At 36.7% G+C, this 27805-nt stretch overlaps 5 protein-coding genes across 6 annotated transcripts; 2 read left to right on the top strand and 3 right to left on the bottom strand.

The window, feature by feature from the left end:
* Positions 1 to 279: 279 nt before the first annotated feature.
* Positions 280 to 4617, top strand: LOC109056920 (rab GTPase-activating protein 1-like). The gene is made up of 8 exons (XM_019074112.2): positions 280 to 763; positions 1712 to 1780; positions 1925 to 2035; positions 2141 to 2245; positions 2328 to 2411; positions 2498 to 2569; positions 2662 to 2853; positions 4267 to 4617. Exons 1-8 carry the CDS (start codon positions 653 to 655, stop codon positions 4483 to 4485), a joined length of 963 nt encoding a protein of 320 aa, XP_018929657.1. The 5' UTR covers positions 280 to 652; the 3' UTR covers positions 4486 to 4617.
* Positions 4618 to 5337: 720 nt separating this feature from the next.
* LOC109056909 (interferon-induced protein 44-like) lies at positions 5338 to 8939 on the bottom strand. Of its 2 annotated transcripts, none has more exons than XM_042718595.1 (8): positions 8426 to 8939; positions 7735 to 8218; positions 7589 to 7640; positions 7159 to 7354; positions 6889 to 7041; positions 6534 to 6705; positions 5876 to 5976; positions 5338 to 5784 (listed from the first exon to the last, which is right to left on the bottom strand). In XM_042718595.1, exons 2-8 carry the CDS (start codon positions 8210 to 8212, stop codon positions 5608 to 5610), a joined length of 1329 nt encoding a protein of 442 aa, XP_042574529.1. In that variant the 5' UTR covers positions 8213 to 8218; positions 8426 to 8939; the 3' UTR covers positions 5338 to 5607. The 2 variants fall into 2 exon arrangements, with proteins under 2 accessions (XP_042574529.1, XP_042574530.1); XM_042718596.1 differs by lacking the exon at positions 8426 to 8939 and having other exon boundaries at positions 7735 to 7820; positions 7913 to 8044.
* A 251-nt stretch (positions 8940 to 9190) lies between these two features.
* LOC109056917 (microtubule-associated protein 1S-like) lies at positions 9191 to 17685 on the bottom strand. The gene is made up of 7 exons (XM_019074109.2): positions 17488 to 17685; positions 15877 to 15978; positions 14630 to 14712; positions 14165 to 14305; positions 10832 to 13952; positions 10543 to 10748; positions 9191 to 10372 (listed from the first exon to the last, which is right to left on the bottom strand). The coding sequence occupies exons 1-7, from the start codon at positions 17633 to 17635 to the stop codon at positions 10214 to 10216; spliced, it is 3960 nt and encodes a 1319-aa protein (XP_018929654.2). The 5' UTR covers positions 17636 to 17685; the 3' UTR covers positions 9191 to 10213.
* A 259-nt stretch (positions 17686 to 17944) lies between these two features.
* On the bottom strand, positions 17945 to 19232 carry LOC109056919 (cocaine- and amphetamine-regulated transcript protein-like). Its single transcript, XM_042719315.1, has 3 exons — positions 18746 to 19232; positions 18551 to 18634; positions 17945 to 18166 (listed from the first exon to the last, which is right to left on the bottom strand). Exons 1-3 carry the CDS (start codon positions 18872 to 18874, stop codon positions 18059 to 18061), a joined length of 321 nt encoding a protein of 106 aa, XP_042575249.1. The 5' UTR covers positions 18875 to 19232; the 3' UTR covers positions 17945 to 18058.
* A 1877-nt stretch (positions 19233 to 21109) lies between these two features.
* Positions 21110 to 22973, top strand: LOC109056907 (growth arrest and DNA damage-inducible protein GADD45 beta-like). The gene is made up of 4 exons (XM_019074094.2): positions 21110 to 21331; positions 21448 to 21549; positions 21655 to 21880; positions 22323 to 22973. Exons 1-4 carry the CDS (start codon positions 21279 to 21281, stop codon positions 22425 to 22427), a joined length of 486 nt encoding a protein of 161 aa, XP_018929639.1. The 5' UTR covers positions 21110 to 21278; the 3' UTR covers positions 22428 to 22973.
* The last annotated feature ends 4832 nt before the right edge of the window (positions 22974 to 27805 follow it).

The raw sequence follows: 27805 nt of genomic DNA on the forward strand, positions 1-27805 counted from the left end.
TTTTTAACCAGATGAATTGATTTGATGAATAATATCTGCATTATGCCTCCCTGAAGCTGCAGTGAGATGATAAAAACCAGTTCACAGCCTCCATCAATCCTGCTGAACATACAGCGGCCAGATATAAGCAGCTTAAGGACTGGAGGAATGTACTGGCACCTGCTTGTCCCAGGAAAACCACAGTGTTTTTGTGTAAGAGGCGACATACAGGATTAAAGCAAGAATTTCAATTTCACAGTCTTTAGCCCTGAGCTTGAACGCGCAGGCAGGCTAGCAAAGTCAAAACGTTGACTCTAAAAACTCTTCTGAAAAATATATCTGTTCCAGGTCCTACTTGTGTTGGATTAATCATTTTAACTGAGTTCTGCTTCAGAAATGAGGAAATTGTGTGTGGAAATAATTAGTATTGGCTGCTGGATTGTTGAATAATATTGTAAAGAAGTTGAATAGGAGCAGTTGGAAGAGTTTTGGTACCTGCTTATTAGGTGAAGATCCAGAGGACAAAGGTGGACTGAAATGAATCCCCTCCCATAGTCTTACATTGGGGCAGGGCTTGCGTTGAGGCAGACAGATATAGACTGCTGCCTGTCAAACCTGTTGTCATTTCTCCAGACAAGTTTAGCTGCCTGCTTTGTTCTACTCACCTGCCAAAATGATGGAAGAAGTGTCTATTGCTGTGGCCTATGATGCCCATATTTTTGACCAGATGTCAGAGGAGGAGATCCTGGCTAGTCTAGTAGTGGAGTCTCTACCAAAGCAAGTGGTAAGTTCAGCAGCCTTTGACCTCTGATGTTTGTCACGTTGATTCAAACCTGACATGCTGGAATTTTTAAGGCGTAGCAAGATAGCATGTTTTGATTCAAATCTGTTTACAGCAATGTTGAAATATTAGTGGATTTGCAAACATTTGATTTTTGTGATCGTATTCTCCTTAGTGCTTATAAGAACAAATATATTATGTATAATATTATAATAAATGCATGATGTACAAAATATATATTTTTAGAATGTTTTAGAATTTTATCATTAATTTATTAATTTACATATATAGTTATATTTGTGTGTGTGTGTGTGTGTGTCTGTGTGTGTGTGTGTGTGTATAGTGTGTGTGTGTGTGTGTGTGTGTGTGGTGTGTGTGTGTGTGTGTGTGTGTGTGTGTAAAATAAATTATCTATTGTTATTTTACCTTTTTATCATTTTTATTAATTTAGGTATTTTATTGTATATATATATATATATATATATATATATATATATATATATATATATATACACACACACACATGAATACATACAAATAGATGTATAGAATAAGTTGATGCTATTACATGTCATTTAAAAAGTAAATATTATTATTATTATTATTTTGTCATAAATACTGCAATAATGTATGAAATAAATTATCTAAATTATTATTATTTTACTTTATATCATTTTTATAAATTCTGATATTTTATTGTTTTATATATATATATATATATATATATATATATATATATATATATATATATATATATATACACAGTATATATTTAAAATGAAATAGTGTACAATATATTTTAATAAAAAATAATAAAAATTTCAACAAATAAGGCTCTTATCAATCCTGAAATCATTACTGTATAATATGTTACAGTACATTAATTTCATGCCTTTAAGAATTGCACACATGATATGATCCGAAATGTCTTTGAATCTTCTTTTTGAACAGGTTCCCTCTAAAAAGCCAAAATTAAGAGATAACCAAGTGCAGCCAGAAGACCCACTTGACAGGTATGAGGTAAGATAACACACCCTGACAAAAACCAAAAGCTTCTGTCCTCCTCCACAACACAAGTCTTTCAACATTTACGCTTTGTGAAAATTGCATAATCATGCATTGGGTTTGAGATCTGTGGAATAAAAGAATGCTTTCTCTTTCCAGAGAGAAAACCGTAAGCTTCAAGAGACCAGTTTGCGCCTGGAGCAGGAGAATGATGACCTTGCACAAAAACTCGTCACCAGCAAGATTGCACTGAGGAATGCTCTAGATCAGGTCTGTCAAATTATCAAGAGTCATGCATGTCATACGCAACAGACCAGTTTCATCTTCTGTTTTAATTGTATGTATATGTTTAGATACATCTGCTGTGTTTTTCAGACCGAGGACCAGGTGGATGAATTAACCACAGAGCTTTTGAAAACTAAACAGCTTCTGATGATTACAGAGGAGGAGAAAAAGGGAAAGGAGGAGGAGGCTTCACAGGTGAGCTTTAATGACACTGATGTCCACAGTAAAGTGTTTGGACAATCTCTGGTCTTGTGTAAAGTACTGATGTGTTCAACAGCTGAAAGAGATGTTTAGGAAAGAGCTGGACAAAGCAGAAGCAGACATTACGAGATCAAACAACATCATTGCCGACTACAAGCAGGTAAACATTCAATTAGAACTCTACACATTCAATAAACATTATTGAATTTAATGTTAACATTCAACCCAATTTATTGCATCCTTTAGATTTGCTCTCAACTGAACGCTAAGCTTGAAAACCAGAAAGCTCAAGCAGACAAAGAGCTGGCAGTTGTCAAGGTAAGAATCAGACTGACTTCAAAGGACCTTGACCTTATCCGTTAGTCTTATTTTGGTAGCATGATATTTACTGATACATGTAACTATTTCAGAGCAAGATGCTGGAGTGTGAGCATTGCAGGCACATCTTTAGTATGGATGGATCAATTCAGCTGTGTTCTGAAAATGAAGATAGAAGTGCTCAGGATGAAGGGAAAGCCTCTCTCAGAGAACAGGTCCAGGAGTTAGAGAGAGAGCTGGCCCAGACCAAGCTACAAATGGTGGAGTCTAAATGCAAGATACAGGTAAGGCAAAGGAATCTTTTTGTTATTATTAACACTGTATGGAAGTATTTCTTAATTAACCAAGAAAAGCAATATTAGAAGTTTTCTTAAAATAAAATAAATGAAATAATTAAAGGTGGAAACTTTTTTATCCATTACATAAAAAGTAAAAATAATTAATGTATAAATATAAAACACTTTATAATAAGGTTAAATTTTGTTAGTATTCCTTAATGTATCAGGTATCATAAACTAATAACAAGCAATATTTTACAGCATTTATTAGACTACCTTCATGTTATTTTCTGCATATACTAATACATTTTTAACATTTCAAGTTGTATAAATTAACAGTAGTTTGTGTATTATGAATTACATGACTCAACACTCTCAGAAAAAAAAGATAAAAATAAAAAGATTCAAAAGCTGTCAATAGGCTGATATCTTTTCAAAAGCAGCACATTTGTACCTTATTTACCCTTAAAGAGTGCATTATGTACCTTCAAGGTACATACAGTATCAGTACCTAAAGTGTTATTAATACCTTAATGGTACATATTTGAAAAGGTACAGCCCCAATGAATACCTTTGTTACTGTTTGTCTGAGAGCGAACAATGAGCCATAGTAAATTTATTAACATAGATAAATGCTGTTAAAAATGTTGTTCATTGCTCATGATAACTAATCTATTACTTTATATTAAAGTTGCAGTAAGCAATTTTTCAGATACACTGTTTATATTTGAAATTACCAAAACAAACACGCCCCTACCCAAAAGGATGACATCCAAATCTTGATAGCTCCGGCCCTAAAGTAACAAACATGTTACATGCAACATGCAACAGGCAATGTGATCGGAGAAACGACAAACAACAAGCTCTACTCTACACTGCTCAAAACTTGCATTTGAATCATCAGTGGAAAATCCTTTAAATATAAAAAATGTACTTACAGTCTGTGAGTCAGAACAGCCGGCAGATCAGGAAAATGTCGAAGTTGATGTATTTCCTCAGCAACCAGCACGGATCAGCTCTAGGCATGATGAAGCAGATATCATCCTCTTTTGGAAGGCCAAACAAAGTAGTTTTGCTTTTCACACAGCATCTCCACAACATGATGGCCTTCTTTCTTTGCATGAACATTTGGGCAATGTTATGCAAATCTTCCCACATCGTTACGTAGACATGGCATTTTATGAGGGTGTGGACAAGTCTTAACTTTTATAAAGAATATCTCTTTGGGTTTGAGACTTTAGTCTTTGCAACTTTACAAATCTTCTTTATGCACCAAGAGCTTGTAACACTCCAAATAGAAAGGAAAATTTGAAATCACATCATATGACCCCTTTAATGTGTCTTATCAATGACTTTAGATTTATATTACAAAATGTATTTCACTTTTTCATCATTTGTCTGTCATCTTGATTTCTTAAGGAGTTGGAACACCAAAATGCAGTTCTGACGACTGAACTTCAGGCTGCTAAAAACACATGGCTCAGAAAAACTCTGGGCTCTTTCAGGACAGCTGCCAGCGGCCATCAGATCTCCTCTCAAACAGATCCTGCCTGGAGCCCCGCTCATAACCCCCATTCCAGCTGGGTCACCAGAAGGCTCTCCTGGGCCCATCGAGAAGGGAGAGCAGCCAAAGTATGAAAAGGTTGAGGATACTGGTGGAGAAGAAAAGTATTCAGTAAGAGCACTCCTGAAATGAGTCTCACAAATGATGAGAATGCTATTCCCTCAAACAAGTGGACATTATAGATCCGTATGGTTGCAAACATTGGGAATAAGAGGATTCTCAAAGGATAGGTGACAGCAGGAAGCAATATCTGCCCTTCTAGAGATAAGTGCAACAGATCAGTTGCTCTTAAAGGGATACTCCATCCCAAAATGAAAATTTTGTCATTATTCACTTACCCCTATGTGTTTAAGTTTATGTTAGTGTTTGGTTCGTATTTTGAGATGGGTTTATGTTCTGATGATGCTTTTCATACCTTCCTGGACCTTGACACTGTTATTTATTTGGCAGTCTATGGAACAGTCTCAAGCCTCCAGGTTTTCATCCAAAATATCTTAAATTGTGTTTCGAAGACGAATTAAGCTTTTACGGGTTTGGAACGACATGGGGGTAAGTGATTAATGACAAAATTTTCATTTTTGGGTGGAGTAACCCTTTAAGGCAATCTCACATGAAGACTATATGAAGTTTTTGTATAACTGTGTTCAAGCATAATGTATTTCAAAAATCATCACTATAATAAGTGTTTTGCCAGTTAACCTACAATTTATGTGGTAACCTCTAAGTGAACTAGGTCACCAAATCCACCTACATCAATAAAAATATTTTTGAGGGTTAGATCAAGTACAAATTTTAAGATAATAATTTAAGGTAATAGTTGTCTTCTAATGCTTTTATGGTCCACTGTTGGTATTGTACAGTGTGAATGCATTTCTTTCGTGACCTTTTCCATCAAATACACTTTATGAAGTAAGGACAATTATCAATTTAACTGCAATAGGGCCTTTATTTTAATTAAGAACCATAAATTGTTCACTCAAACTGACAATAAAGCTTTGAATATATTAGCCATCTGGTTACATGTTTTGGATTACAAATAGTTTGCATGTTCAGAACAGAGCAACGGAAGAAATCATTGAACCTCATAACACATAAATAGAGATGAGCATGTCACCTAAAACAATGTAAGTAGAGAGAAACAATTCTAATATATACATTCATAACATTTAGGTCAGACAGGGAAATAAGGCTAAGCTCTACTCTTGTGCATTGTAAAGATCATCAAAAAAGCCCTCAGCGGCTCTGAGCATCTGAACCACAGCATTTAGAAGCAGTATGTCAGTTTGAGGGTCTATTTCCAGTTCTTGGCAGTAGTTTTTCACTGGGACCACTGCAGACAGGGAAACTCCAAGCTGAGTGCTAACCTCCTGCATCTGTCAAAAAACAGTTGATCAGAAATACTCAAGAACGATAAGTGAAACAAAATAGGGCAGAATATTGACTAAGTCATGTATTAATTTGTACCTTTTTGTTGATATAGTGGCTCTGGTAGACATTTTTCAGGTCTTCCGCCACTAAGGGGCAGGCCTCATCCACCTTAGTCAGCAAAACCAACTGAGGAATACCTGAAGTACAGAACAAGACTTTACTCTATATGTTATCAAATCCCAGAGATTGCTATCCTGTGGGTGATATAGCCCTAGTGGGTAAATATTTATGCTAGTAGTACACTCAAACCCCACAAGAGTTGCTCTTTAGCAAGGGACTTAAAGAGACAGTCCATCTAAAAATCAAAAACTTTTACTTTATGTCATTCCATGTCATTCCAGTTCTTTCTTCTGCTGAACACATAAGAAGATATTATGAAGAATGTTGATAACCAAACCGTTTTGTTGTTGTTGTTGTCTACAGTGAAAGACAATGGGAACTGAAATGGTTTAGTTACCAGTTTTCTTCAAAATATCTTTGAGTTCCATGGAAGAAAGTTAGTCATACAGATATAGAATGACATAAGGGTGACTAAATGAAAACAGAATTTTCATTTTAGGTGCCCTATCCTTTTAACCTCAGGTTGCCCTTGTAATAAGTGTACTGTAAATTGAATTTCCATCAATTAAATGACACAATGTCACTTTATCAATTTAATTCATTCAAATCTGCTTCATTATTGTTAATCCCTTACCCAGCTGGTTGGTTTTCCTTCGGAAAACTGCAAACTTGTCGACCATTTTTTCAGAGAGGAGATTGACTTTGCTAATGTCAATCACATACACCACACAGTGAATCTTGTCCTTCAAGCCAGGAGATTTATTGAAATGGGGGGAGTCTGGCTGTAGAGGCATCGATGGGTTAAACTGAGAAAGAAACATGTAGAATATCGTTAAATCATTAAGACGTGAGACAGAAAATATTGAATCAAAAATGCAATTAATTACAATAAATGTGAAGCCCATCAATATTTTGTTCCTGTAATTAGCTAGTAAAACATCTACCAGACCTATTACTGATTATGATCACCCTTTACCTAAAGTTCTCACCTGATACCTGTCTGGAATGTGACCCTTCAAAATGCTGGCAAAATCATCTACATCCAGACCGTTGTTCACACTTTCCTCCAGACCCATCGAGTCACATAGAGAAAAGGGAACATGGCTGACAACGCTGCCTGGCTTGATGTAGTAGGTACGAAACTACATGGCACAAACATATGCCAATTATTTTCAGATACATACAGAAACTTTGTTTAACTAATGCTTTGCACAGTATTTCACTCCATAAAACATCAGAGGTGGAAAAATCATGTGTACCTGAGTAGTCAAACTGGTGCCAGCTGTGCCAGTGTTGGCCTGCATGCTCACATAACCCTTGAACACAGAGTTGATGGAGTTGAAGAAGCTTGATTTCCCAGCACCAACAGGACCCACCAGTAGAAACCGAGCCTGTTTGACTGAGCTAACAGAAGGCTTCCAGCCAGAGATGGTGCTTAAAAGCACCTTCCTTCTCCTAAAAACATTATCATTTTCAAAGCATTTCTAGGAAATCAGTAAGTCAGATTTTTTTATATATATATATATATATATATATATATATATATATATATATATATATATATATATATATATATATATATATATATATATATATATATATATATATATATATATATATAAATGAAAACAGACCAAAGTAACATCTGTACTATTACAGAAGAGAGTGAATTTGGTTTACTTTACTTACTCAGAGTTCCACTGCACATTTCTCCAGGGTTTCTCCATGAGTCCTCCACAGTCTGGTGAGAATCCAAACCAGAGCACAAGTTATTCACACAACCATTTCTAAAAGGGCATCACTCTCTCTGAAAAGTAGCACAAAATAATACAAACCTTCCACTCTGTACACCTCACATTCTGTCAGCTGTAAGTCATTCCCATGCATCTTCTGTGGATCGAATTGATATGTTCCTGGATTACTGTAGACAGTGGCTGAGTTATTGTAAAGAAACACTAAAGAGTTGAAGTTTAGACCATTGTCAACGAAAGCATACTGCGGATTTCCACTGACCACACGCAGAGGATCTTCTTTCATTTCTTTGTCATTAAAGCTGAAGAGAAAAGCTTTGTCATCCAAAATATTTTGTCCTGACTGTGCAAAATTTTTGCTAGTGAAAGCTCCAAAAACATATCCAGACTTATTGTAAGCTACAATGACAGTTGGTCCCTGCATATTGCATTTTTGGTGAAATATAGTGGCATTGAATCCATGCACACTGGCTTTAAACAGCAGGCTGAGGTTGGCATGGTTGAATAATGAGCAGAGCTTCTTCCTCTGCCATTTATTCAAGCTGGATGTCACAGTGCTCATAATGATCTGAAAAACATTCAATAAACATTTTTAAAGCATGCGTTTATGATTTCATTTTAAAAGTATTTAGAAAAATATTTAGGCCACTACACATACAGTAAAGTACAACGTATAGAATTGCCTCCAACCAAATTCATGTGAAAGAATTAGTAATTAAAATTGTCACATTATATTAAACATGCAAAAGAAATGTATTCATTTAAATCAGCACACCTTGGTACAAGACGTCTTATTCGTCTGCTTCCTTTCGCTCAGTCTCAGTTTGGCTCAGATGACTTTCCTTTTAGCAGAAACGAAACTCACGTCGTACGTCATAAAAAATAATACGTCATTTGAGTGGCAGCGCAAGATAGCTTGTGCCAGTTTACAGAAAATCGGTTTACAGTGTAAAATCTTTCTAGATTAATTATACCGATTTACTTAATATGTAGTCACAACAGTGCATGTGACATTTGTATCCCAATTGCCAAATGTTTTATCATGACCCTTGAACGCCTGACTTTTTTCACATACCTCTTAGGCGCAAACCCCGCCCTGCAGTAGATCTCTTTGTTCAGCTCTGTCATGGACTCACCTGCCAAGGTCAGTTCGGGGATATCATGGGTGGATTCCATCAAGGCAAATACTAATAGACTACTATAAAATTTCTTTATCTGAACCCAAACAGAACCTCACAAGTGACTTACTTAAAATGCTAAAATTAGGCATCAACCACTGATCTACATTACTACACTGGAGAACCAACCAATATTTACTTAATATTGTTACGCTTATATACTCTAATATGCATAACAATACACTGCACACATACATATTTGGTAAAACAGTCCAGTTTAATTAGCTTGAACTTTAGATTTATATTATTTCTATCAACTCTATCCACCATATTGGTTGATTGTTTTCAGTAATCATGTCTCTATGCACTGCGCGTTTGTTTTATCTGATCATACTGGCAAAAAATCAGCACAGCATTTGCAATGACATTTTAATGTTTTAATTCATATATTACATATTACATATACGTATACACACTTTCCTCTATGTGAGTGTAGCAATACATGGATTCAAAATTATTTTGCACCCCACAAACTTACCATTCTTTTTACTGAGCTGAATTAAGGAGATGCATCTGAAAAATAAATTACTAAGGCAAGTATGCCCTACAGCAGTCAGTATTTAACAGAAACACAGTAGGTATATGGTAGATATTAGAGCCTCTGCACAGCAGTTACAAGTTACTGTATACTTGGTGTGCAGTTGGCACTTCTACCAAACATCATTTCCAAATTGGATGAACTAAAATATCCATTTCATGCCGTTATATTTCTACAGATTTCGTAGTGTTATTCTTTTATAGTGCACTGCATTCATACAATATTTGTGTGACTTAATGTGAAGCTACTGGTCCCCAAACAGTAAAAGGGACTGGGAAATGGCTTAAACACCATCCTCTAAGAGTAGGCTAACCCAAAACAAAGTAAATCTCAAAGTTTAAAAAAAGCTCTCTTTGTAATCATGTTGTGTGATCTGATCTTTATGCACAACTGAAACAGAAATATATGTGCCATCCTTAATCTAAGCTCCACTGGCACTGCTAATTTGTTTGTCTGACTGAATTACTGTTTTTAGTGGTCTTCATGCACAGGTATAATGTGACAATGCAATCTGATTTGAACTCTGGGCTATATTAAAGTTTGCAGTATTTAATTATGACTATTTTTCAAAGTGGGAATCTAGTAAATACTCTTTTTAATAATGAACCAGTGCAATTATACTTCTAGAGTAAATACATCTATGGGTGTTTATTTAATACTTGTGATTTTACTGTGTATTTTTGGCCTTAGCCGCCTGCTAAGGAATCTTTCACAAACACAATATTTGTTTGATAAATCATCTGCCAAGAACATACATATCTACAGTGGTAAAAATGTGTATGTGTGACTTTAAATAAGCATGGGATACACAAATGGTAAATGTAAAGCATGTGTCATTACTGTCCATCTAACAGAACTCTACTTTACAAGCAGGGAATGTCTCCTCCTGCATAGCCACAGTGCTGTTGCTGCCTAGGACTGTAATTCCCAGTTGCCGTTGTTTTTCTTGGGTTTCCCGGTACCACTCATGCATCATCGGTGATTCAAACGTGGGAATGAGGGTCACCTGGAAGATGATACAGACTAAATGTGTGACAGTATTCCCTTAAAAATTTGTAGATTTTAAAGGTGCATTAACTCTACAAGTAACTTGCATTTTTATATATTAACCACAGGTGGTGATAGAGTGTAGTGCATCTAAACTGAATTTTGTCACATATATATACTCATACATACCGGCACGTCATCAGGCCATAGAGATTTTCCCTCTAACAATGCGTCCAGAATGGACCTCATCAAGCCTTCCTTGAGTGTGTCATTCCCACTTATTATGTAACAGGACGATCTCAAGCGGCAAAAGAACTCAACATCAACAGTGGAAGCTGCATGGCTTGATGGAAGGTAAGCCAGGTCCAAGTATATTGAAGTGCCAACCTTGCTACCTGTTGATGAATCAAGACACAGGTCAGTGCTAAATAAATATGTACTTGCATACAAAAATTAACAATGTAAGATCAGTTCAAACCTGTTGTTGATCTTTTAGAAGCGGAGCCTGTGCTACGACTAGCCATTATGTCTCCTACTAAGCTGCTTCTCGAGCCACTAACAGAAGTACTCTGACTTCCAGCTCTGGTTTTGGTGCCTTGTGTTGAAACACTAGAAGATGCTAACCTCTGTGTAACTCCTGCAGCTTTTCTGCCTTTTGTTGCAGACTTTACACCGCTAACAGGATCAGGCATACAGGCACCAGGCTGAGGGGGAAGAGGAGGTAAGTCTTTCACAGGTGCGGGTGGGGGATCATTTGGTGAAAAAGGGTAATTTCCTCTGTAAGAATTCAAACCATCGTTTAGGTTCTGCGTTTGCAGGTGGACACCACCTTCTTCATCAGAATCCAGAAGTCCGTCTGCTGAAATGGATGGGCAATCCTCTACACCCGGATGTATATCTGAATCTGTTGCCATTGGGAAATAGTCACTGCTAGAAGTAAGAGGGGTCTCCTGAGCTGGATGAGTGGCCTTATTACCTGAACATGAAGGTGGAAGGGGTTTAGCTGCGTCTTGGGAGTGGTCACTATCATCAGAAAGGTTCAACGGGCTGGTGTTACTAAAACCTGGTGAGACTGGATCCTCTTGATCACCAACCGGTTTGAAATGTTTAAACTCACATGGAGAGACCAAGCAGAGGTCAACATCATGGGTAGTATCAACCAATAGACCCTGAGGTCCGGACGGACACCCGTCTGGACCATCATGAGGTGCCCTCTGAGTGTGAGGCTTCTTTAAAGACAAAGACATCCCTACTTTAAAATCAGAACTGACATGGTGTCCATTGGAATAAGATGTTTCGTCTTCATTGGTGGACTCACTCACCGTTGGCAGCACTTGTTCAAAAGACATCGACAATGACTCATCAACCTCAGTGGACTGCGGTGAACTTACTTCCGCAGGCATTGAGTGAGTGGTGGTAACAGTGGGAGATATATCAGGCATTATATCCTTGAAAGAGCTAAGAGACAGGAAGCTAGAATGCTTCTCTTTGGAAGAAGTTGAGATGCTCTCTTGGTTACTTTTAGGGCACCCGGACTCTGAAAACTTGGATAATCCCATTTGCTGGCTCTCTGAACTGAGACACATTTTAACCCCAAAGCTACTATGATCTTTTGAGGCCCAAGTCTCTTCAGGTGACAAGTGATAAGGAGTATGACCAGCACTATTTGGTCCTGATTTAGGAGATGTTAGCTCTAACGTCTTTTCATCAGGACTGACACAAACTTCCTCAGGCCCATTTGTTGAATGATTATCTTTCAAAGCCCCATCGAGTAAAGTATATTCAGTGGGAGTGAGGTCTAGATTCACACAGCGCTCATTTTTTATTTTGACAGAGGGTCTTGCAGATGCTGCAGCGTTGCTAGGGTTTACTATGCTACTACACTGAGACTGCACACTACCCGTCGAGACATTTTTCAGGTTCCCAGAGTCAACAGTTTGCCTTTTCACTAGTAATTCATGTTGCTCTTGATCCATTTCCAGAAATGCTGCTGTCATATCTTCTGGTGAAGACATAGAGCGATTTACATCTTCGGAGTCTGTTGACAACTTCTGATTTTGCTGCTCCTTGTTAGATTTAAAGTTTTTAGCTTTGTGCTCGGCCTGTTTGTTCGATTTTGCTTCATTTTTTACATTACCAGGCTTATTTGAGTTCAGTAATCCAGTGGAGGTTTTCTTGATATCTTTCCCAAGAGACTTTCTCTCTTCGGTTTTACTATCTAACTTTGGTCTTCTCATCGAATAATCCTTGCTACCTGACATTTTTTTCTGTCCATTTTCTTGTTTCTTTGAGTCTGATATGTTTGTTTTTCCATTGCTTCTGTCCTTCAAAGACTCCTTTCTTGTAACTTGTCTGGAGGGTTTATGTTTCACATTGCTTTCTACAGATTTCATCTTTTCTTCACTTTTTTGATCATTCCCATTTATGCCTTTGGTTTTGTCTTTTAATTCTAGATCTCCATGAAGAGCTCGGTCCTTTGAAGCATCATTGCTTAGTCTGGATTCATTTTTACCAGATTTGAGACTATCCTGACTGTCTGCAACTTTTGGATTCTTTTCTGATTTTGATGTTTCAAAATCTTTAGAGCATACTACAGGCCGCTTGAGAAACTCTAGATGCTTCAGTCTCTCCAGACCATCCATTATCTTCCCTTGTGTTGTAGAGCCAGGGAAGAGGACTCTGATGATTTTCTCCATTGGGTTAGCAGGATGCCAAACAAGCAAAGCACATACAGAGACCAAAGAGGTTAGGTGACCATCTAAACTCTTGGATTTGGAACTGTTATCTGGCCAGTTATTCATGAAAGACTCTACTTCTTTGCTACGTTTGACTGGATTTAGGATGTAAAGTTCAAGACATCCCACTCCCATTTTTTGGAAGAGAATAACTGGTTCTATGGAGCCACTTGAATTGCGTAAAAGTGATTCTGGTGAGATCTTTAGTTTTTCCAAATGCTGTAAAACAAGTGCTGCTAGATCACTGCTTCGTAGTACATTAGGATCACCATGAAGTTTTTTAAGTCTGTTAGGGGCATTGAGGAAAACCACACCAAGCTCTGGAGAGATTAGATTCTTTGCCCATTGCTCCTTTTCCTGTGAGTCAGTTTTGTTTTCCTCAAGCTCTGCGACCTTCCTCTCCAACAGGCTGTTAACTCCCGGCAGGTTGTCTGTTCCAACATGTGTAAGCAACACTGAGTCAACACGGTCCAAATGCCTGACAAGCTTCCAGAAGCAAGAGCGTGGATCTGCTCCACCATTGACCAAAACATTGAAGCCATTGACAGCAAAAAAAGCACAGTCGCCTCTCCCGCCTGGAAAAACATAACAACACGGACGGCAAAGCTTGAGAAATCCCACTGTCCCAGGAGGCTCTAAGAGGTCAAATGGAGACTGTGGCTCTGAGGACTCAAAAAGGTGGTCCGTGAACTCCTGAAGGCCCCCCATTTTGGGCAGTACCATTAGAGGGTTCACCTTAATGTCAATAATGTCATGTATGTTGTGCTTTCCTAGCACAAAGTTTTTCCATTTGTCAGTTTTAGGGCAGCTTAAGGTGAGGTTTGCTTTGCCATGTATGCTAACAGAATTTAAAAGAGCTTGAATCTGTTGGAAATGTACAGAAACAAGGCATGAATTGAAATATATTAATAAAAAAAAGCTATTACAGTATATTACTGTACAACAGAATCATTTGTAATGCTCAGAAAACACATATTATAAACAAAGATGGACAATTTTTTCAGATCCATAGCTAATGTGAGAACAGTTAAAAGGACATTAAAAATATTGGCATACACATTTACAGTAAGACAAACCTCTTCATCTGAAAAGATCTGGGTGAAATCATTTGGAGTGAACTGGCCTGTGTGCAGAACCAGATCACCGGAGTCCTCAAGAGACTGTCCTGTGAGCACCAGCAATTTGTGTCGAGGTGTGGATGATATCAAGCTGTGGACCTGAATTGCAAAAAATATTTATAAACTGTGAAAATATTTAAATGTATATTTAACAATTAAAATAATTATATGCATATTACATTTCAATTAAATTTCAATCTGTTATTACTGTAAAAAATGTGCCTCTAAAAAGTATTACAAAATGATACAAAAAGATTCAGCAATTAGAGTTAATCATTTTCAAACATTTAAATTAGTTATGTTATCATACATATAATTTTAGGCCTAACATATGTAATGTGACCCTTGTCATTTATTGATTGTCATGTAATACAAACAAATGGAATTTAAGAACATAAGAAGAGATGCCTTTCAGTCACACACCTCAGAGTAGAGAAACCCTTCAGATGGATTTATTACAACTTTAATGTCCAGTACATCTGAACTGAAATTAAATGTCTTCTGACCTATGATGGGATCATTGGGAGACAGACAAAATTAAAAAGGGAATTCATTAGAATAAGTATACAAATACTGTATGTCATGCATATGTGCATTTCTCAATAGCAAACATTAATGCATTGCTAATCTACTAATAAAAAGGAATGCACAATAAGTTAAATCAACTAAATTTCCACTAAATTTTAAAGTGGAAAAAAACTGCACTATTCTACAGCGCAAAGAGCTTAAATATTTAGATGTGCCAGAATCTTTTTAAATCATCACTTCAAAGTGTTCTGATGCTGACAGTCAATTCTCAACCAGAGTAATGCAAATGTTTCTCGGAGTATTAGAGCTCCAAACCTCTATTTAATTTGTCAGCAAAAATCACTTTCAAAACTACTGCAACAAAATGTTCCAGAACTGTTTTTCCACAGCAGCCAAAGTCTGAACAATTGGTAGAAAGCACTTCCTTCCGTCTTTCTGCTGTGTCTACTGAAATAACAACCTACAACTTTTACTGAATAATAGAAGCTGTACAGAAGCTGCAACTGTGTGCAGTTTAGACAGTTCTCATTACACAATATAAATATTAAAATGATATTAAATAAATGATTCTCTCCCAGTAAAAAAACATACTTCTGCCTTTTTACATCAGAATGGCTGTAATGAACAAGTATTTATTGGGTTTCTACATGTAAACTAAGCAAGAAACAGATTTATATAAACATATATATATATATATATATATATATATATATATATATATATATATATATATATATATATATATATATATATATATATATGGTAATTAGCGTATTCTGAATAATCTAATGCATTTATGTTTGTTTTCTTGTGTTTGCATGACCCATAATTCTTTCAGTATAGGAATATGCCTGTTTTAATTTTCAGATGTCTAGAAACTGAAATAGTGGCTTATTAGGACCATATCTAATTATTTACTGGAATAATGCTGCATGTGTTTGCGCATGTCTGATGCTGTATGGAGCTGTGCTGGGGCTGAACTACACAGTTGCTTCTTTGTTAATTCTTAAGATCGCATCAAACACATATATCATGTGCTTCAAGTGGGCACCAAAAGATAGCCCAATATTCTTTAAAAGTGTAGTGTACTGTACTTGAAGCTCATTTCAATCACTGCAAACCCAAAAGAAGGTGACCCTTACCTCTTATGTCTTTGGATTGATAAGAAGAATGCTGGGAAACAAAAAGTTTCAGCTGCTCATCCAAATTACACACTGACAGGTCCACATCCCATGCACGGATACCTGTGTTAAGGCGATGCAGATATATGTCAAATTTAACTGCTAATGTATTTTTTGACACTTGATGTACTGTGTTTATTGCAAAAACAATAAATGTTGATTGAAATGAACTGCTTTGTAAACCCCCCAGAGCAAAAGCACTGCAGTCAGCACGTAACTGAAACATCCTGTGAGACACAATGTGGCTTTCAGAGACAAATGAGATGGTTGGCTGACTAGCCCTCAAAAAAAAAAAAAAAAAAAAAAAAAAAAAAGCCTAGTTTTGTGGCTCTGGTCTCTGTACTCATGAAATATAAAAGCCTCTGAACAGCATGTTCTCATCACTTATGACCAAAAAAAGAAGCCAACTCATCACTGCTAGAACTGAAATAAAAAAAACATCTAATAAATAGCAGTTAAATCAGGTATATTTCCTGATATGGATAGGAAGGGGTGGACTGACAATAAACCAAAGAAATATTGTAATATTCTAAGTAAAATTTAAAACCTGGCGAATTGCTCCTGTGTTGAGGCAAAAGCTCAAATAAAACATGTTTTCTGTCCATATTTGCTTTTATGTATTTTTTCTGTGAACATTTAAACATCTTTCTTTGTAGACAAATTTCCATTTTTGCCTGATCACTACCATGGAGACAGGCTTCACAGTGTTTTGATTGCCCACACATCTGTCAATATCTGACATGTTGTTAAAGCCTTCTGTGGTCACAATAAAATGGTACCCAAAAAAATCACTTTTCTGTTACTGTTATTGAAATCCATGTTAAGCTAGTAGCTGTGTTTTGTACCATGTAACGTTAGCTGGTTTTTCGCTGGTCTAAGATGATTATTAATTGGCAAGCTTAGACCAGCTAACCATTGTTAAAAAAAAAAAAAAAAAAAGCTCGTTTAAGGTAGAATTCTCATTATTTTAATAATGGCCACTAAAGTTACATGCAAGCAAAAAACGATCGCTGAGGTGGGTGTAAACCTGCGCCGGGTCTAAACTGTTGTGCACACTGAAGAACACGTCATGACTTAAACGACAAATTAATTTATATATAATCACTATCAACATGTAAAGCAAATAATGTAATTAAGCTTACTAGAGGGCTGATGCACAAGGAGGCTATTTTTGATGTTTACTATCTGGATGCTGTAACACTGCAGTGCAGAGAGAAGCTGCATGAATATTGTCCCAGAGCGTGGTATTATTGCTTTAAAGGCTACATACAGTACGTAGGAAAGATTGTGGAACTATATTGTGTAAATAATAATAATAATGGAAAAAAATATATCATTTATTGGTGAAGGCGAGAGATGCTGTCTGGCGCAATAAGTAAGAATGTGATTGTGTTTGATCTCAATTCACCAGGCAATCGGTGAATCTTCGAATCAAAGAATGAAATATCCAGAATGCTCGCAACCTGTTCTATACGAGAGATAATGGTAATCTCTAATGTAATATGATAACAGCATTGATTAACGGTGTTATTATTAATTTCTTCTAAATCAAAATTTGTAAAAAAGCAATACCTCGTTCAATCTCCACCACAATATAGTCCAGTATATGCGGTCTATAGAGCGCACCGATGACAATCAACATCGAATATTTGTCATTGCTGAATCCAGGATGGGCTGTCAGGTCCTCCGATTCCATCGCTGCCGTTACACCCGACGCCATGTTGGAAAGTTATTCTTATGATGTAATACACAAACAATCAAGCATTATTGAAGGAACAGGCGGATAGTTTGAATGGAACTGAAGCTGACCAATCGAAGTCAGTATTCAGACCGCCTTGTTGCTTGCCTTGTTTAAGGAATGTATTCAACAGCCTATATAATCATATTAACCTGTCAAATAGCTAATATATATATATATTTATATATATATATATATATATATATATATATATATATATATATATATATATATATACTCAAAATAAGGAAAGCAAAACAAGTAAACCTGAATGGTAGATCATGGCTTTATTTTACATGTCCATGCATTTACACAGCAGTAATATGAAAAATTAAGTAAAAGGCAACACAGCAACACGCATCAGGATTTTTTTTTTCTTTTTTTTCCCAGATATCCCTTGTCTTATTAAAGGCATTTCAAAATAAAAAAGTGGCATGATGTTCCTTGTGGACAGTCGCAAAACTTGCCAACTCTTGCACCTTTACGTTCTGCACACTGCTCACCTGCATCACACTTTAGATAAAAAGAAGTACACATGTGAGTAATGAAGTGGTCAGTGTAATAACCGTACATGAACAGACACACATATTGCAGTGTATGATGTCATGAATAGCTTACATCTTATTATCTATGTAAAAGCATTACAGCATAATGTTAACATGTTTGATTCCATGCATCTGACTTGTCACAATATGTACTCATTTTGTTGTCAACTGTATATTCTTTGTAATGATTCAATTCAAAGTTAAAAACTGCAGTGAACTTATAATTTTAATTAAAAATCAAAGCTTATTAGAGAATGAAGTCACATAATTATGATTAAAACAAAAGGGTGGAATTGAAAAAAAAGGGGGGGGGGGGGTAAATGTTCTCCTTTTGTGTGAAATGCTACATTACCGAAGGAAGTAGGCTAAACTTTTTTCCACTTTGTGGCAGTTGTTTATTCTGTAACTTCTCAAGAACCTCTTGCAGTGCCTCTATCTGTAAAATAATTACAATTTTTAAATCCATTTCCTGAGATTATTCAAGATGATTGGTTCTTCTCATTTCTTTTTCCAGTGTTCCATCATGAAAGAAAAATACGTAACTCACCAAATTGTTCTCATCCTGTGTTTTTGTGGCACTCTCCAAAGAGCGACTGTCAAGTGAATCATCACAGCTTGTGAGAATGAAGGACAAGGCAGAAGCGGCAGCAATAAGGATGATCCGTCCACTAACCATGATGCTGAAAGTTTCCTTGGTCTCCACAGCAGAATGTGGTCAGTGGTCTCATAGTGTGATGAAGAGCTGCTCTTAATAAATGGATTCAACATCACCTGCTGCAAAATTCATGATGACGACCCTCAGTGACACGTTAAGCTCATGCAAGGACATATTCCCATATTTCTAGTAGTTTATGAGGGAAAAGATCAGCAGAATGCCTGATAATGCAGGTGCAGTTTGAGTTCTAACTCTGACCATGTATTCTGTATACATGTCTGCTTATGCCTATGTTTGTATGCTGTTATAAACCCCAAGTTTCCTTTTACAGACTCAGGGACCCCACCCAAAATTTCAGAAAACCCAGGAACCCCCAAAAGCTACATTTTTTCGGTAAATCTTTACAATAATTTTCATAAATAAGCATTTTACATAGTATAGGCCTACTTATTAGTTGAAGTCAGATAGTTTGAAAACTATAGGAAACTTTTATTTATTGCTTATGTTTTTACATTTATATGCTGTTCTGTTAGGTTTGAAGTGTTATTTAATTTCTTATTTGTTATTTTTTAAAGAAACTTCTATATATTCAGTATTAGCCTTTGTCAGTGCAATACCCTTACTCACCAGCAGGGGTTGACAAACCTCTGAATAAAATCCTAAACAATTGTGTGGCTCTTTGGGCTGATAATCAAAGTAAATCATTTAAAAACTTATTTTCATTATCATTTTTAAATTCATCTATTGAAATTAATATATAAATTACTCAAGATATGTGACAGACAAACTCTGGAGGATTGCATGGTCTGAATGATTGTGAGTCAAGTCCAATATTGACATTGATCTAGCAAGGAGGAACAGATGATTGGGGGCATGTATGAAGAGTAACCAGGGTCAGTGGCTTTTCTTCATGTACTAATGAGACAGCCTGTAAGGTACAGACCCAAAGGCAATGGATGTCTGGGGTGACAGAACAGTGATGGAATAATTCTAGCCTAATTCAGAAAATTAGAAATAAAACTCCAGTCATTTTAATCCCATGTTTATATTTCTTAAACTAAGCACAAAGTACATGTAATCATATTTACAAAGCTGAAGAGCTATTAGCTGACTCTGCTTGCAAGGCCATATTAATGTCACTTGATAAAGGATTAAGATAATAAACACGTTGTCAACAGTTGATTTATGGCCCTATAGACTTTGTCAAACTAATTTTATTCAACTGATGTAATCATGACAGCATTGATTGAGCAGATTATTATCATGCAAAATGATTTTCCTCTAACAATCAGGTAATCCTCCCCTCCGTGTTTCGATTCACAGCTCTTCTTTATTTTGTTGTAGGCTATCACATTATCACTAACATAACATTAAAGCTGAACAGTTTAAACGTATGATATCCAACCATTATCACCGAAACCAACTAAGTTCGTGTAATTTTAAATGTAGTTATTAGTTTTGATGTAATCACCGAATGAGTACCTTCGGGATCATCTTAATTTCTGAGGTCCACGGCATGCCCACACATGTTCCTGTCCTCGCGCTCAGGCCTCCACGAGAAGGTAAATTTCTCGCCACCAGATGGAGCGCTGGACGAAGATTACAGTAACAGGGGCTCATGACTGTTTTATAAATGCTTTTCATAGTAGTTATGAAAATTGATGACCTTTGCATCAACCAATGAATTACGCAAACATTAATAAATGTGTATTTCTCAATTGAGTCAATATATGCAGATGGTTAAGTAATGCATTTTAATGCATTCTATTAATGAATATTTTTTATTTTTGTGAAATGATTTAATGTGCAAACAGTTGTGTCTTTTGCACAAAAAAAAGCTAATACAAAAATGTTTTGTGAGATTGATAGAAATGTCAACTGCAAAATAAACATAAATAAATGGTAAAGAAAAATTCGTTCAAAATAATATACATCTATATTATTATGTAGCTTGGTATATTATATAATCATGTATTTTTTATCTTTTAAAAGGTTAACAATATTTAAAAACTCAAAGGGTACTTCGTGTAGACTGGGTTGCAGTTGACAGAAAACAAAGGAAAAAAAACAGGATTTCAAGATTTCATTATGGAGAATAGCCCCTTGATCGTTCCTTACACAACTGCAGTTGACACAATACTTCACACAATAGGAGACTCCATAGAAACCTCCGTGGCCAATTAGCGTGAGGTTTCGGCTGCAGTTTCAACCACGCCTACTACGCTACTCCTGCTTTAAAAACCCCGGCTCCCACAGCTTCAAATCAAACACGAGTCGAGACAGTGTCGCAAAGAGAAGTATCTGAGCAGTGCGAGAGAAACATCTCAAAATCTCCGTGGATTACTACTGCCGTCAAAGATCGCCGTATTCACTGGAATTATATTATTTTGAGGAAATTTCCATTTCTGGATTATAATATAATTTAATGACAAACATGACTCTGGAAGAAGTTGTTGGATGCAACAGCACTGACAGAAAGTAAGTTAACGTTACTTGTTTTTCTTAGCATTTCAAAAGAATGAGTCTCAAAAATATTTGGTTTCATTTTTAAAGGGTTTCAAAAGTTAAAACCGTTTTTTTTTCTTTCTTTAAAGAATGGAGACTGTAAGTGAAGCTCTTGAAGAGCTGCTAGTAGCTGCACAACGACAGAACTGTCTGACAGTAGGAGTCTACGAGTCTGCACAGCTCATGAATGTGTAAGTATTTTATTCAGTCTACAGTATAATTCAGTGATATGCATTAGACCAAACTGCAAAAACCTAAGTGCATATTAAATTAAACGCATTTATTGACTTGTACAGGGATCCAGACAGCGTGGTCCTCTGCGTTTTAGCGACAGATGAGGAAGACGAGAATGATGTTGCGCTTCAGATCCACTTCACGCTCATCCAAGCCTTCTGCTGCGACATCGACATCAACATCGTGCGCGTCTCCGGCATGAAGCGTTTGGCACAGGTCCTCGGGGAGCCGCTCTCCACGGACAGCAACGCTAACGAACCAAGAGACCTCCACTGCATACTTGTAACTGTAAGTATTAATACGCATATTACAATTACAGTTAGCCTATAACATTTGGAAGAGGGGTGCAGTTTGTTCATATAGCATCTTTAAACTTTTTAAACAAAATACAAGTGTTTTTTTGTTGTATGTAGCCTAAATAGCCTATATATTCGAATGAAGAATGACAGTTTTGCCAATGTTCTGTCTGAAAATGAGCTTAGCGAAACGTTTTCAAAAAACACGTATGGTTCGCGAGCTTATGGCAGTATGTTCAGTGACTGACTTAACTGGCGGAAATGTTTTAAAACTCACTGGAATTGTATTTATACTATTCATAAAGAGCTGTTTTGTAAGACACCCACTCTTCCACCCCCACCTTAATTCACACCCTTAACACAAACGGGGGTAACAAACAAGCTATTATCAAAGAAGATATGCAAAACTAATCATATTTCGTTCCTTCTCATAGAACCCACAAGCCGAGCATCTCAAGCTGAAGGAAGTGGGGAGTTACTGCAAGGAAAGCCGTTGCAGGAACCAGTGGGTGGCCTCCATTGCCCTGCAAGAGCGTTGAGGTGTCCTGCACTGAAATGTGCTGAAGAGAACCGGAATATTGATGTCGTCCTTCAACCGTCATGAGGACATACTCATCAAGTCAAGGGGACTGTCTAAAAGTCCATTACGAAGCTTCCACTTCCATGATTATGGAATTCTAAGTGTCAGAGGATACTAGAGACATTCGTCCTCGTTCCTCATATTGCATAATCAGTGGTGTCGCCCTTTGGAGGGACCAAAGGAGCACCAGGGTGGTCGGTGGACTGTGATGCAGCAAGGATGATAGGGGAACTGGACCGTGGCATATGGCTGCACTTTGCACTCCACGTGTGGGGAGAATGAATAACACATGACTCAGACCTGACAATATTGTGATGGGCCTACAGAGGAAAAGAAGCTCTGCCTTAAAAAGAGACTGCTATTTAAGGACTGAATTGTCTTAATTTTTATTTATGCATAACACTGATGTCATTCACGACAAATAATATATTTGGTTATTTATAAATTTACAAATGTTTACTTTTTTCTTATGAAATAAATTTTATGCTTAAAGATTTAAAACGAACAGTTCGTGTTGTGTTTTTTATGCCAGATTTAAAAACAAAGTGAAACTGGTTGGACATTATAAAAACTGTCACATGTGTTGACATGAGTTCAGTTCAGAGCTCATAACAAAAACAAATTACTTAAATATATTCTTGCTTCCTTATAGTCAAGTATTATCATTTCATGTTATTTTAAGCTCAACAATAAGGAAGAAAGGGACTTAAATTGTCCTGTGGGACAGCAGACAGTTCTGATTAAGGGTAAAGAAATATTATTACCAACAAGATAGCTGTTCACATATTGACACCTGTTTTTCCCCCTCCTGGATCATAAATCATGCAGCCTAGATGCAGCACAATGTGTACAAACGTAAGAGGCTCCTTATCTGTTTCTCAAACACAGGGGTTTGTTTGCAAGAGGTGCAAAATGTACATAAGGGCACAACTCTGCAGATAGACATTCTGCACTTGCTTTTTAATATCTTCCTGCATAAAAGGATGAAAGAGCAATTACCACCATACAAATCACAACAAACTCATAAAATGCTTAGCAATTGCATTTCACTGATTGATTCCAATACTGCCAGTCAGACAAAAAACAAAGTGGGCCAAATATTGGCCAATATATATATATATATATATATATATATATATATATATATATTGTACTTATGTGACTCAGATCTGTTATACATAGTGTAAGTAGCATAAATCATATGGAATCTTTTGATACTGATTTGTTTCACTTCCATATTTGGTAATCAGATACAAGTCAAATGTTTTACAATGCAACCTCAGTCTGAATAGTCATATAAGAAAACATGACTTTTGCGGCACTCTAGATCGACATTCATCACATATAAGCTGACAGGATTCACTCTTAAGAGTTTACATACTCATATTCATTCTTGAAGACAGGGAGTCATTGGAGCAACACTGAAGTGTAAGTTTTACAGTAACAACTCCATACAAGCAAAACTTGAAGGAAAACCAAACAAAAAAAAACTTTGCTCTCTTTCTCCTCATCCTTGTCTCCATCCTTCTTATTGCCTGCACACCAATAACCTAGCTTCCACGGTACATCACTTTATAAATTCTGCCGTGTTTAATTTCGTATTACAGCATACTCGTGCTGTCTTGTTATTATTCTTTTGCACATGCAGTTCAGTTTGGGACTGTATCCAATTCACACTTGAATCTGATATTGGCCACATTTAAAAAATAATGTGAACAGCCAAACAAATCAGAATTGAGCACTAAGCCTTGCAGTATGAACATGGCCCTAGTCATATAGTGATATTTCTTTCAAAAGAACAATCAGTGTCTTTATAGTCTTGTCATGAAAACATGCACAAACATCTTATTAGTCGCACACTCGTGCTGTTCTTCAGAAGACCAAAAAAAAAGGGGAAAAAATAGCTTGATCACTCTGACTTCAGTGACCTTTTCTTTGTTGACTGTTAAAGGTCAGGCTGCCTGCAGGCCACAGAAAACATGCACGAGGGGTCTGCTGTGATGATTGTCCCATTAACTTTGCAGACAGTGAAGCAGACGGGATGAAAGGTTCTGCCCTTACTGCACGTGTTAGACCCCACATCTTCAAGACTATGGGTGTGCTCTGATTTCCCACAAGACTGCACTGACTCACACCATATTCTCTTAAACTCCAGCTAAGACGTCTGGGGATGATTCCACAACTTTAGCAACATGAAGTGAATAATGTCATACGGATGACTCAGAGACATTTACATCAGTATCAGTCTTTTCTTGAGAACATATCATGCCATACGGAAGGGTTTGAAAGGCATGTCTTTATTTTCACAGGGAGCCGTGTTCTCACATGTGGCAGTGTTTACAGTTTCCTTGTGCCAAAAAAATGTTCACTTACTGAACGAGAGGTTAAAAAAAACAATGGCACAATTCAAGAACGGTGATGAGAAGAAAGTTAGTGAGCAATAATCACCCACTTTATGAAGTCATCAACAGGGGCCATTGTTTGGGTGGGTTGGATCAGTTAACAACTGACAGATATATTTGTATCTTCATTGTAAAAGTCAGAGAGAAAACAGTGTTTTCTGCCCCAAGGCTCTCGTACGTGTACAAAGCCGACGTTGACGGGCTCCTCTGCAGACAGACATGACTAAAGCATGGTGCGAATCCTGGGCGGCTGCTGGGCTAAGCTGCGCACTTCAGGACTGTGCTGACGTCAAGCCAGAGGGAGAAAATAGAAGAAAAACAGGAACAGAAGGCTCTTATTTCCATGGCAGCAATAGCACAGCCCTTTAACAACGATACTCACTATACTGAGGTAACAGCCACTGCTATGAATAGTCTGACTGCATGTTCTATTCTTAGACTGAGCTATATTTGAGCATGTCACTGACTCAAATATTCACTGAAAAGCAAAAAGTGGAGCATGGTGGGGTTTTGACATCAGACATAAACATTATAGTCTAAATCTGAACACAGCACATTAGAATTATGGTGTTTTTAGTGTGTATATTCATAGGGCAGGCTATTCATGAAATGAAGAAAATCACAGGCTGATCAACAGGTTTAAAGATTATTTTCCATATTTATTCCAACAGAAAATATTCTATGAGCTTTATAAATATACACCGTATATGTTGTACAATATAATGCAGAAGAAAACATACTGTAGATATTATTTAGAATTAAGAATTTGTTCCCACAACTTAATTTATGTCCATGTTTTATAAATTTGTTCCCTTGTTTTGGTTGAATCGTGACCTACTAATTTGTTAAACGGTCATCGGATGCTACATGCATTTTTACAAGTTGTTTGAACTGAAATGTGTGTTGGCAGTGTGTGTTCTCAACCACCCCATAATAATAAAAATCCACCCAGTGTTTTTTTTTTTTAATCTCCTTAAATCATGATCCCCTTGATCATGATCTGTCTGTCCTCCCATGATAGTTTGATTGACAGTAGCGTTTCAGCACAGACTGAACTGGCATCTTTCCTTAGACCCACCCTGAGTGATATGTCATCAGTCCGCCATTGTTTCACCGCTGAAGCAGATGTAGACAAGAATGAGGTGTTCTGTTGTTGGATGTAATAATGAACATAGCAATCGTCATTTACTCCTGACATCTGAGCCGCTAAAGACGCTGCGGATTACGTTTTTTTTTCGAATCGCCCCCGATCTACATAAATGTGTCTATGTTCGCGCAAATCATTCGTGATCCAGCTTCACCAACAGAAGAAGTGAGTATAAGGTTTTTTTATGAATCTTTGAAAATCACCTTTCCTAATATGCTAATTAGCAAGTTTCACTATGAATGCGGCTGTAGTAAACAGTTCCTCATAGAGCGGCTCGGAAGAGAGGGGCGGGGTCAGCAGAGCTCATTTGCATTTAAAGGAAAATGCTACAAATTGGCTTGCTCTGAAAAGATCTGTTTTTGACAGGGTAAAAAGAGTGTTGTTTTACACTTCCATTGAGAAATTTTAACCAAACTATGTTACAGACTTTTCATTAAGACCCTAAAGTATTATACCAACTTGTGGAAAAGGGGCAACCGATGACCCCTTTAAGTCATTTGAATTAAAACATGCCCATGTTAATTAATTCCCTTCATGTTTTAAGCTCACCCAAAAATGAGAAAATTTGCTAAAAAAAAAAAGGTACACACCCTCAGGCCATCCTAGATGTAGAAGAGTTTGTTTCTTTATCAGAACAGATTTGGAGAAATGTACAGTAGCATTAAATCACTTGCTCACCAATGGATTCTCTGCAGTGAATGGGTGCCGTCAGAATGAGAGTTCAAACAGCTGATAAAAATATCACAATAATCCACAAGTATGTATAGGAAATACAAGTGTATATATATATATATATATATACAAGAAATTATATAGACTATACAATCAAAAATATAATATTGGATAGAACCATTCAAGATGTGTGAAGGATTTTAATTTATTACTCAGAAAATATATTTGTATTTAATCATAAGTCAAACATAAAACATAACAGATTCAAATGTGCCATGCATAACTGATAACTGGGGTCAGAACGAGTGTCATGTGCAGCTGGGTCATCCTCTCTTTCGGACACACTAATGAGTTCATGTGCTCTGCTGAGCCCTTTAGGTCAGGGGGCGAGAAAAATAAGACCCTCTCATCACTGTGTTCATTATGTAGTCCACTTTTGTGCAACAGCAAACAAAGCAGTCACATGACTTTTAATACTCACAAGACATCTAATGTCTGTTCGTAGATTCAATTAGTTCTGACTGAATGTCAAGGTCTGTTTAACAATAGCCTAAAGCAGAACTGCACATTTGTACATTCATATTTTATTCGAAAGTGCATTAATATATCATTTTTACCTATATAAGTGTTCTTAAGCAGAGATAGTAGCCATATGGGAACTAAACAAACCTACTCTCCTAAAATAAAAGGGGGGTTTTGCAGTGATGCCATAGATTAACCATTTTTGCTTCCATAAAGTACCTTTCAATAAACAGTTCCTAAAAGATCCTACAAGATTTCTTAGTTTTAATAATCTAAAGAACATTTTGTCCAATGGAAAGATTCCATGGATTTTAAAGGTTCTTCATGGAATGTCAATTAAGAACAATGATTTTTAAGAGTGTATAGCACACTTATTTTAGTCAATACAGGTAAAGACAACAGGTATCAATTGATAAAGAGTTGAACTTGCGTCACATATCATTAACCATTAAATCTTAATGGTGCATCAATCCACCCACCCTTCTCCTTGACGCAATGGGACCTTGTTTGCAAACACTGGGCCAGTCCTATGATAAATAAACCCATGAGCATATCATACACAGCTTTACAGCCCACATTTCCTGTTGTCACCAC

The sequence above is a fragment of the Cyprinus carpio genome, chromosome B2 (assembly GCF_018340385.1).
Source record: "Cyprinus carpio isolate SPL01 chromosome B2, ASM1834038v1, whole genome shotgun sequence".
Classification (NCBI taxonomy): domain Eukaryota; kingdom Metazoa; phylum Chordata; class Actinopteri; order Cypriniformes; family Cyprinidae; genus Cyprinus; species Cyprinus carpio.